The sequence below is a fragment of the Etheostoma cragini genome, chromosome 12 (genome assembly GCF_013103735.1).
Source record: "Etheostoma cragini isolate CJK2018 chromosome 12, CSU_Ecrag_1.0, whole genome shotgun sequence".
Taxonomy (NCBI): Eukaryota; Metazoa; Chordata; class Actinopteri; order Perciformes; family Percidae; genus Etheostoma; species Etheostoma cragini.
Window position 1 is genome coordinate 11,512,502 of NC_048418.1, and position 11,150 is coordinate 11,523,651.

Here is an 11,150-nt window from a genome sequence, read left to right on the forward strand (position 1 = left end):
ATTGTCGTCCTGTTGTTGTGTCTGCTTCTGTGTTTGTGGTTTTGTGTGTCTGAGAGCGAGAGAGAGAATGTCTATTGCCATCTTCACATTGCCAGAAGAGCTTTTCTCAAAAAGCTCTTGGCTTCTTCAAGTTGCTCTGGTCTGCTCCCAGGACACTCTGCGATTACTCTGATCTGAATCTGCTTGATAAGTTATCCACATTATTTTCAAATGAACAAACCAGAAGTACACAATCAAACAATAGGGCTTTGCTTACTGTACATAAAACATAATTAAGACTGATGTACCTAAAGTTAACACATCTTCCCCTTTTTCATTTTTCATTAGCTGTAGAAGCCCTGGCAGAATTATCTTGACCCAGAGTCATATTTTTTATTAAATAAAAATATAAAAAATCCCTAAATCTGGAGTAAAAATATCTAAATGCCAACAGAAATATGTCTGAAACACACTGTGCATGGTGTCTTACTCTCAGCTGGCTGGACAGAAAAGTACAGCAAGAAAGCCATTGTAGAATGTGTTTTTATCTTTGAGAAAATTTTAAGCATGGTGACCCCTTGTGAATTCACCCCACTGCTCCTCTGTACCCACCGAGCAAGAAAATCAAGTGCAGTTAAGGTGAATTGTTTTTTTGCGTAGTATTATGTTTCTTAATCCATGTGAGACCTGGCACTGGGACATCAGAATCCTTCCTGTCACTCCGGCTCGGGCTCAGGCAAAGTTCACAAATTTATCTTGGTTGGGTTATTCCTTACGCAGCCTGATCTGCCATCAGTGCCCTTCCACGTCAGCACAAAACAGAGCCCAAACTTTCCTCTTTTAAACTCCCATAACTCCCACACATCTGGAGAGATGGGAGTCTGCAAGGAGGTTGTGTCACTGATAATTTATCTCCAATAGAGAGTAGAGAGGGTGAAGACCAGGAGATATCAATGATAGACGTGCCCCTCCGGGGTGTGTGTGTAGTTGGTTACTTTTGCATAAACCTGAGTGATGTTTTTGTTACAACAGTCGTTCCATTCTGTCTGACTGTATGTCTTTATTTTCTCTCTGGTTGCCATATTTAACACCATTTTACTAGGGATGAAGTTGCCGTCACGAGTACCCACTCAGGTTGACAGTGACGAGGAGCACAAATGGAACCAGACGGAGGAGCAAGGCTCGGGGACACGATGCTGCGCCTGCCCCAAAACCGACAAGGAGCTCAAGAAGGAGAAAGAGGACTCAGAGTACCGCAAAACCTTTGAGAATTATCTCCACAATGAAGTCTTTGAGATCAAGTAAGACAACTGACAACTGAGTTGTCTTTTTAAGAATTAAATTTAAGAAAACTGTAACGTTACTGAACTTTCGGTTTGCGTCAAGTTGGATTAAATCAGAAAGGCATTTATTTTCTTTGTCTACATGTTGTCAAACTTGATCCAGTTCAACATTGCTTTCAGTTTAGCTTCCTACACAAATAATGAAATCTGTCATGCACCATCTTTTGTTTGGTATTTGTAACACGCTTAGCACTTTGGACAGTTTCTAATAATGTTACTAAATTCTTCTATAATGTTGTATTTAAGTGTCACTGGAGTACCAGGGACTCAGCTAAAACTTAGTTTCAGATACTTACTGTATCTGACAAGTTGGGGTGGCAGTAGCTCAGTCCATAGGGAGTTGGGTTGGGAACCGGAGGGTCACTGGTTCAAATCCCCGTATGGACCCAAAAAGTTGGGAGCGTGGATTGGTGGCTGGAGAGATGCCAGTACACCTCCTGGGCACTGCCAGGTGCCCTTGAGCAAGGCACCGTACCCCCCAACCGCTCAGGGCGCTGGTTCAGCTGGCAGCCCACTCACTCTGACATCTCTCCATGTATAGTGCAAGTATAGGTCCTGACCATGTGTGTGTATTTCAGGCCTGTGTGTGAGTACTAACAAAAGTGTGTACACAGAGTGTAGTGCAGTAATTTCCCCATTGGGGACTAATAAACAAATTATTTATTTATTTATTTAAAAAGTAGTTCCCAGAGAATACTGGCAGTTTAACGCTTTTTTTTAATCATTGTGGCGCCGACTACTACTCCCTGCAATCTCCATTATCTAAGTCTTTTATCATTTTTTTTCTTTAATATTTGCTTTATCCTCTGAATGTCTTTTTAAAACTTGCCTTGCCTTGCTTAGACGCTCAAGAGAGCGACGCTCTGTGATGGGCATCGCCAACCGAACACAATCTTTCTTCACCACCGCCCCTAGCCCTCCCCAGGGCACAGGAATCCCAGAGGATGAGGAAACCTTTGAAAGCACAAAGACGGTGGTTACCATCCATGCCCATGCCCACGCCCACGCCAAGGAGTCCACTGTCATATCCGGCCTGCGCCACTTCACCAGCTACCAGATTGAGGTCCACGCCTGCAACCACCTGACCGACCCGGCCCGCTGCAGCATGGCAGCCTATGTCAGCGCCCGCACAATGCCTGAAGGTATGGAGTTAAAGGCCAATTCCAGAGCACAATGAACCTTGGGGTTGATTACACATGGGTACCGAGTCAACCCTTCTCTGGGATATGTTTTCATGCTAATCAAATGTGACCATCTTTAGCAAAAAAAACTAATTAGCTTATACTGCTAGTTGTTGATAAAATAAATCGCTATTTCTATACCCCTAGCAAGGCTCAAAATAGCACCTCACTTCCACTGTACCATAAGGAGGGTACCTGAATGTAAACCAAAACATTGAGAACTTTGTAAGTGTACAGACATTTTATTAAAAAGATAGTTTATATCAGTATATAGGCAGGCGCCATCTTGGGAAAACAGTCATGACCAGACGAATGCTGTGTGAACAGTAACCAGTAACATACCTCGAGCACGGCCTTGGTTGTTTGACTGGTCAGGGAGGGGGGGAGGGAGGGTGGAAGGGGTGAGACCATTTGGCCAGCTGGATGCCCCTACATCCTACTTGTTTACGTAAAACAAGCCTGAGTTTTAATAGAAATATGATTCATAAAACCACGTGACTTCGTTCTCCGCAGACAAAGCTGATGACATCGAGGGTCCCATCAGATACGAGGTGACAGAAAATGCAGTGCATGTCACGTGGCAAGAACCGGTGTCCCCAAATGGTATGATCATCCTGTACGAAGTCAACTACAAGAGGCTGGGAGACACAGAGGTGAAGACACACACACACACACACACACACACACATGCGCACACACACACACTATCGTTGGGTCAGTGGGTACATTAGTTCACTCTAAGTTCAACACATAAACATACGCTCATTTGTATTCAGAAAGCACTTTTTATATTTCCCTTTCTCATTGAACACAAGAGCATGATCTACTAATGAAAGACCATTTACCTGTGAACCAAATTAAATGTATCCATCTAAAATCTATTCATGCAGGACTGACAGATAAGAGAGAAAATACTTATTACTTGACATGGGTTTTGAAATTTTGCCTTCCTAATGTAATTTGGTTGTTAAACCTAATAAAAAAGCAATTTTAGTAAGTTTTAGTTGCTATGGAGACAGGTCTACAAAACATCTGGCTGATGCTGCAGACTGTTATTTACTGTGGAAAACATTTGGAAAACAGCTCCGATATTCTCACAGTGGAAACATAAAATAACATGAAACGCTATCCTACACAATGAGCCAAAACGTTATTTTAAACATAGAAATTATGAAGCAGCCATTTGCGGTTTCTTATTTGTTGTCTAAACCACAGCATTGTTCTTCTGCAGGAGTTGCACTACTGCGTGTCAAGGAACATGTATAGAGATACCCGGGGCTGCAAGCTGAAAGTGATGCATCCTGGGAACTACACGGTGAGGATCCGGGCCACCTCACTGGCCGGAAACGGATCCTGGACCGAACCCACCTACTTCTACATCCAGGATTCAAGTAAGTGTCCATCTGCCGTGAAGAGAAACCTAGACCAAACTTGAGCTGAAACATGAAAACATCCAGATTTGGTCCAGTATGTCCCACATACTAATAATCATACTCTTTTAGCAGGTTGTACACAAAAAACATCAACATACTATACCATGTTATACCAACAGTACACAGTGTGACATTGGATGTCAATCAAACAGCAACTTTGGAAAGCTACTGACAGTTAAACCTTTACAACATCGAAATTGTTTCCCTAATAATATATTTCTACTTATTTTTTTGCTGGATGTGTTGAACAGGCGATCCTTTCTACGTCATGAAGATCATTATTGGACCGATCATCTGCTTTGTCCTGCTGCTGTGTGTGGGCGTGGCAGGATTCATCGTGTTCAGGAAGAAGTACGCAATCAGCACATTCTGTTCAGAACTGTTTCTCATTTTCAAATTATTTTATATTTTGTCGGTTTTTATTAAATAATTCTCTCTTTTTCCTTCTAGTCAAACTCAAGGACCTAATGGTCCCATCTACGCCTCTTCAAACCCAGAGTATCTCAGTGCTAATGACAGTAAGCAAGGGTTTCAGCCATTTCAATCAGTAATATATAGAACGTGACTTACTTTGTTTTTTAAACTCAGATGGATTCATAATTTTCATTTTAAGGGGTTATGGCACTTTACTTAAACATAGACCTACACTTCTGAGTTACAGTAGCTAAGGAGGAACTACATGGGGGCCACATGAGCTGTGATTGGTCAGCTTGGGCTGCTTGTGTTTTCTCCTACAAGTTCCTGATGCCGGTAGAGATTGCTGATAGGGATAACAGCAATAAGCATATTTATGAAAATACCTTTTTCAGTAACACACACCTGGCAAATAAATATCCCCTGTAAACCCTCTGTTCACCACAGTCACTGCTTCTTTCTATCACAGTGAATTAAAGATCATTTCAAAGCAGTTGTCTCCAATACAGTAACAAGACAGGTCACGGCCACTATTTACCAATGAGTTGAGGTGCAGAGATTTATAAATTGTCTTAAATAAGTTCACTTTATTACATTTTAATACTGGTAATTGGTAATTATGATAAGTTCTTTCTTTTTACTCTTAACTGTCTGCTTTTAATGTCTTTACATTCACTTAGGGAATGTGATTATTCCCCGATTTCAACAGTAACCCTATTTCTGAAATGTTTTGAATGAAAAATGTAATGTTTCCTGAAAGAAATGCACAGACGGGTAGATTTCTCTTATATTATTTGACAAATGGTTTGTGCACATGAACATGACAAAGTCAATGAGTACATATTTTTGTCTCTACTCAACTTCCCCAGTAAAAAAAAATCTCTTCAAGCTGCAGCACAGTGATTAACCAGTTTTTTGTTGTTTGTTTTTTACATTTAATTTACATAAAAATAAGTCTTTGAAAGATGCGAGGGCTTTCTTATGTGCATGTGAACTCAGTCATTAGAAGTTGCATGTGAAACATGTTCCTGTAAATTTTGCCTGCAGTGTATGAGGAGGACGAGTGGGAAGTGGGCAGAGACAAGATCCACATTTTGAGGGAACTGGGTCAGGGCTCCTTTGGCATGGTCTACGAGGGCATCGCCAAGGACATCATCAAGGGCGAGGGGGACATGCACGTAGCAGTGAAGACGGTGAACGAGTCGGCCAGCCTGAGAGAGAGAATTGAGTTCCTGAACGAGGCCTCAGTCATGAAGGCCTTCAGCTGCCACCATGTGGTAAGGAGAGTCAACATTTTCTGAAGCTTGCCTTGTACACGAACGCGAGGCATTGTAGTGTCAGTTTTTGTTACTGACAATGTGTTAAAGTGCTGGGTAAGAATAGTAAGACACAGTACCGATCTAGAAAAGTAAGTTCTTAATGTCCCATCATGGACAAATACCAGACCTGTCCCATATTTAACTGTGTGAAGGGCAGCAGTATCACCTTACACCAAACCGGTTGTCTGTCAGAAAATTCCAAATGTATCCAAACCAGACTATATATTGAAATGAAAACCCCTTCCTCCGTGTCTCCCAGGTGCGTCTGCTGGGGGTTGTTTCTAAAGGCCAGCCCACCCTGGTGGTGATGGAGCTGATGACCCACGGAGACCTGAAGAGCTTTCTGCGCTCTCTACGACCGGACGCTGAGGTAATGAGATTACAACACTCACCTCTGAATCACAAACCCAAGCTGAAGTGTTTGAGATATTCTCATATTTGGTTTGGGTTTAGGGAACTTGCAACAGTATACAAGCAGAAGTACTCTTATCTTCTGCCATGTGCTTACTATTCTTTTCACTTCTGCTTTTTATGAAGCTAAATGGTGGTTTGTTGCATTTTTTAATCAGTATTTCTGATGTTTTTTTTTTAATCTCTTAATGGGACATTAGTTTTTACAATAAAGGGCATTAATACAGGACTTCTTAACTATCAGTGGTTTACACACACACACACACACACACACACACACACACACACACACACACACACACACACACACATGCACGTAAAAAGTGCAGTGGTTCCTCAACTTCCACCCTCACAACAGATGCACAAACAGAGAAAAGTTTCAATATTTAAATTAACTGGCAGTTAACACGTTAAGTGTTAACATTGTTTGACAAACATTGTTGACATTGTTGTTGCCATTTCACTCCATCAGCTGTTTTCCTCCTTGAGATATAGTTGTGGATTCAGGACTAAATCACATCAACCAAATTTAATTTAAGTAGACAAGGAACTGTGTGACCTAATATGGATCTATTTGTGTGGCGTTAACACAATAACTGCTAAACTGTTTCAATTACTGTTGCACAATAACTAAATTCCACATGGATATTACTTTGCATAAGTGTCATTTTCTGAAGTGTGTAAATAAACAGATGGCACTCGGATTGGAATAAGAGGACAAAGGACTGAGCACTTGGATGTTGACAGAGTTTAGCAGTTAGCACTAAAGTCAGCTGAAAACATCACACAGGCTTGTTTGGACTGGAGATGAACAGCAGGCCTCCAAACTGACTGGAAGAACTGTTGCTACTAAGCTGTTGTGTCAAGTCAAGTGTGATAATTAACCTTTGGTTGTAATAAACCTGATTATTTTCCTTTATGCTGTGGGATCTAAGAAGTAACAAGTGTTTAAGTATTAAAACCTAGATTGGGTAACAAATCATGAGTAGCTGACAAAAAAAATAGTATGAATCTCTGTGTAAGCAGATCAGATATTGAAATCTTTCTTGTGTCCATCAGAACAACCCCGGGCGTCCACCCCCCACTCTAAAGGAGATGATCCAAATGGCCGCTGAGATTGCGGATGGCATGGCTTACCTTAACGCTAAGAAGTTTGTCCACAGAGACCTGGCAGCCAGAAACTGCATGGTAGCTCACGATCTTACCGTCAAAATAGGAGGTACGTTTTTGACAACAATGGCAGACCACAATGCATGCTGCTACCTACACCACTGCGACAGCAGATAGAATATGAATAGGTAGAATCTTTGGCTTTCGGCCGAATACCAAATCCACTGGTTCAGATTCTGCCAAAACCGAATGTGGATTTGACTCCCATCCTCACTCTATTAACACAGTAAACACATTAATGAAGTAAACACATGTGGTTAAAATCAAGTTTTTAGCTGGGACTGTCCTTCCTTTGCCCTAGGCTACCTGAAGTTGCTGCATTTTGGCTGCTCTCTGTAGATTCTTTCATGCACAAATCTGCATTGCAGGACAAATCTGCATTGCAAATTGAACATGTAGCTTGACTTGAATCGACTTCTTTTGACTAAAAGTACTGCCCTTCCCGTAAGCAACGGCGAGGTCATTATGTAGTGCAAGCGTAGGGTTTGGTTCAGTGGAAAGAAATTCTAAGGTTTGGCAGAAGCCTAACCAAGAGCCCAATACTTGGCAAAATCCTGGATTCGGTGCATCCCTGTTTGAAATTGGTATTTACCTACGTAAGAGCCATTTTTGAGATAGAGATAAATTTAATATTGTCACTGTAGTGTAAATTAGGTTTCTTTTCCAGTGTAGAGCAAATGGTTCCCGAGATGCGTTCACTGGATGCATTAATTTACTATCCTGTCTATGCAACCCTTCTGTGGCTTCAATTTTGAACGTAACAATTATAACCCATATATAATTAAACCATACATTACATACTTCCATGCAGAACAGACAAGAGAACCAAACTGGCTAACCTCAGTAACACCATTCAAGTCACTTTAGATAAAACTGTCATTGTGGAGTGCTTCGCAAGGTCAATAAAATTATCCAACAGATTACAACCTGAAAAGAGTGACACTGAAAAGCATTATAGAATAAGTGGGTCTTAAATGACATTAAAATGTATTAAGCTCTTTAAACATCAAAAAACGCATTGTAACAAAGTGTATACATTAGTGTAGGTTTGATGCAACTAATAAAAATCCTCTTTTCTTCCCAGACTTCGGAATGACCAGAGACATCTACGAGACGGACTACTACAGGAAGGGAGGGAAGGGCCTGCTGCCCGTCCGATGGATGGCACCTGAGTCTCTGAAGGACGGAGTCTTTACTGCAAATTCAGACTGCTGGTCAGTGACAACTCTGATTTGGGGTTTGTGCGTCAGTGTAGATGCTGTACATGTTGTACTGTAACTCGGTGTTGAGTCTCTTAAACAGGAGAATTGGGGTTTGTGGGGGACATTCAAAAAACTTGACCATTTATCATACTGCATCCTAGAAGATTCTATAAGCAAAGAGTGAAAGTCAGCTCATCAGTAGTAACTCACTCGTTGATAAAATACAATTTTTTGTTCGAAATCGCAAAAACATTATTTATTTATTTATGTTTTTTTATCTTCCAAAGGTGAATCGTTTCCTGTTGCGTTCATTTTTAGTGCTTCTCCACACACCAGAAAAACAAACAGTAAACACATTACAAATACTAAAATATGAGATCTGAACATGAGAGTTTAGCTAACCTGTTTTCAGGCGACGTTGTTTACCAGCATTGCAGCAGCCGCCTCTGCCCTCAGTCTACCTGTTCCCTGCATCAAGTGTTAACAGACAGATTACTCTGGCGGGTGCCTAATTGCGGTGTCCTCATTCTCCCTGTGTTGCTGTTTTTGTCTTTCCTAAACTTGTTTGCCAGGTCATTCGGGGTTGTGCTGTGGGAGATCAGCACGCTGGCCGAGCAGCCGTACCAGGGCCTGTCTAATGAGCAAGTCCTCAAGTTTGTCATGGACGGAGGCTACCTGGACCGGCCAGAAAACTGCGCTGACAGACTGTGAGTACTAGTAGTAGATACGGATTGAGGAAAACAAGAGTTTTAGTGTTAAATGATCTCAGACTTCATTTTCCTCACATCTAAAATCTGCATTAGAGCTGCAACAATTAGTCGATATATCAATTATGCATCAAAGGAAAATAAATCAGCAACTACTTAGATGATTGATTAATCTAAGTTATTTTTTAAGCAAAATGCCAAACATGTTCTGATTCCAGCTTCTCAGATGTGAGGAAGTGCTGCTTTTCTGTTTTATATCTTTGAGCTTTGGACGATTGGTTAGATAAAACAAGATATTTGAAGATCTCATCTTAAATCGTGAAAAAGTGCAGGAAAATGTGCCTCTGTTTTTTGCCATTTTATAGGCCAAACAATTATTGACTGATCAAGAACATAATCGGCAGAATTATCGATAATGAAAGTAATAGTTAGTTGCAGCTGTGATCTGTACAACAAACAGGATAAATAAAGAAGCTTTCTTCAACTGCCAGGGCGGACAAACATGCAGTAGATGTTGCATGTACAACAGAGTAGACTGTAGTAGCAATAGTAAAATTACAAGATGTAGAAACAGGATGACAATATCAGATTAAAGTACAAAGATTTAGTATAATAATTAAAAATTAAGTGTTAAGTGATGGGGATGTATTTTTCAGATTATCAAATTTCAGGAAAATATTAAAACCAGTAGTCTGTCGTAAACCTGTCTGTGGCGCTCAGCACTATGCTAACTAACAAATGTACTAACAATTGTTTGTTAAAAAACAAACAAGGCAAGTAGTTTCCTGAAACAGCTGGGCACTGTAGTTTGTAGCAAACGTTACTTTAAAATTGGGCTTTCTGGAGGGAATATTTTTAGCTGTGGATTAATAGACATTGGTATTCTAGTGTATTTACAGCAGCAGCATGGTGTACGTGTGGGATTGATTAAAAATAAACTACAGTGCCCAGGTTCATCATAATAAAGGAACAAGTCACCCAGTGTGCCTTACTGATGTATTTTATCATGTGATGATAGTTTTGGACAACAATGGAGCTCTGTGGGACAGACAAATAAGGCCTTGGCTAAACAGAAAATACTTGTAGTGGGATAAAATAATTTTCTTTGAATTGGTTGGCAATAAGAAAAACTTATAAAATCACTAGCCATATCCTTTCAGTTAGACTTAAGTTGTATTAAGTTAGGTATTCCTAACCACACCAGACAGACAACTATATTAACAAGAAATAAGTACGTTTTGAAAGGAAGAAATAACTATAGTAAACAACATTTAACTGTTACCTCACTCTCCCTGTATCCTCACCCAGACACAACCTGATGCAGATGTGTTGGCAGTACAACCCCAAGATGCGTCCTGCCTTCCAGGAAATCATTGAGATGCTACGCGAGGATCTGCATCCTTCCTTCCAGGAGTTATCATTCTTCTACAGTGAGGAGAACAAGCCGCCCGAGACCGAAGACTTTGACCTGGACATGGAAAACATGGAGAGCATCCCGCTGGACCCATCGTCCTACTCACAGAGGGAACAGTGTTTGGACAGGGACGAGGCCTCCTCCATGGGCCTGAGGGGCAGCTATGAGGAGCACCACATCCCGTTTACACACATGAACGGGGGAAAGACCAATGGACGAATACTGGCCCTACCGCGGTCCAGCCCCTCCTAACATAATGTACACATCCTGCGCAGTCACATCATTGCTATAGATTTAAATATATTTTTGTTTTTTGTTGTAATTTTATATAGATCACACTTTTATCACACTCTCTCTGCAGGAGCCCTTCAGTGTATAGCTCACAACCTTATTTTTCTTCTCAGATGCCACAAACACACACTACAGAAGGTCCACACATGTATGCCAGAAGACACTTTTGTATTTATGGACAAACCTCCAGCGTCTCTCTTGTTCATGATTGTAGTTTATATACTGTGTGTGTGTATGCGTGTGTGTAAATATATATACACATATATGTATATGTATATATATATAT

At 40.9% G+C, this 11,150-nt stretch overlaps 1 protein-coding gene across 1 annotated transcript in view; it reads left to right on the forward strand.

Moving 5' to 3' along the window:
• insra (insulin receptor a) overlaps window positions 1-11,115 on the forward strand; it is a 48,652-nt gene extending 37,537 nt beyond the window's left edge. Inside the window, exons 10-21 of the mRNA XM_034886689.1 lie at window positions 1,082-1,280; window positions 2,166-2,464; window positions 3,017-3,156; window positions 3,735-3,894; window positions 4,188-4,287; window positions 4,387-4,454; window positions 5,398-5,627; window positions 5,929-6,039; window positions 7,140-7,299; window positions 8,335-8,464; window positions 9,025-9,159; window positions 10,468-11,115. Of these exons, the coding sequence (XP_034742580.1) occupies window positions 1,082-1,280; window positions 2,166-2,464; window positions 3,017-3,156; window positions 3,735-3,894; window positions 4,188-4,287; window positions 4,387-4,454; window positions 5,398-5,627; window positions 5,929-6,039; window positions 7,140-7,299; window positions 8,335-8,464; window positions 9,025-9,159; window positions 10,468-10,825 (2,090 nt within the window). The 3' untranslated portion in view covers window positions 10,826-11,115. The remainder of the gene's footprint in view (window positions 1-1,081; window positions 1,281-2,165; window positions 2,465-3,016; window positions 3,157-3,734; window positions 3,895-4,187; window positions 4,288-4,386; window positions 4,455-5,397; window positions 5,628-5,928; window positions 6,040-7,139; window positions 7,300-8,334; window positions 8,465-9,024; window positions 9,160-10,467) is intronic.
• Window positions 11,116-11,150: the final 35 nt, after the last annotated feature.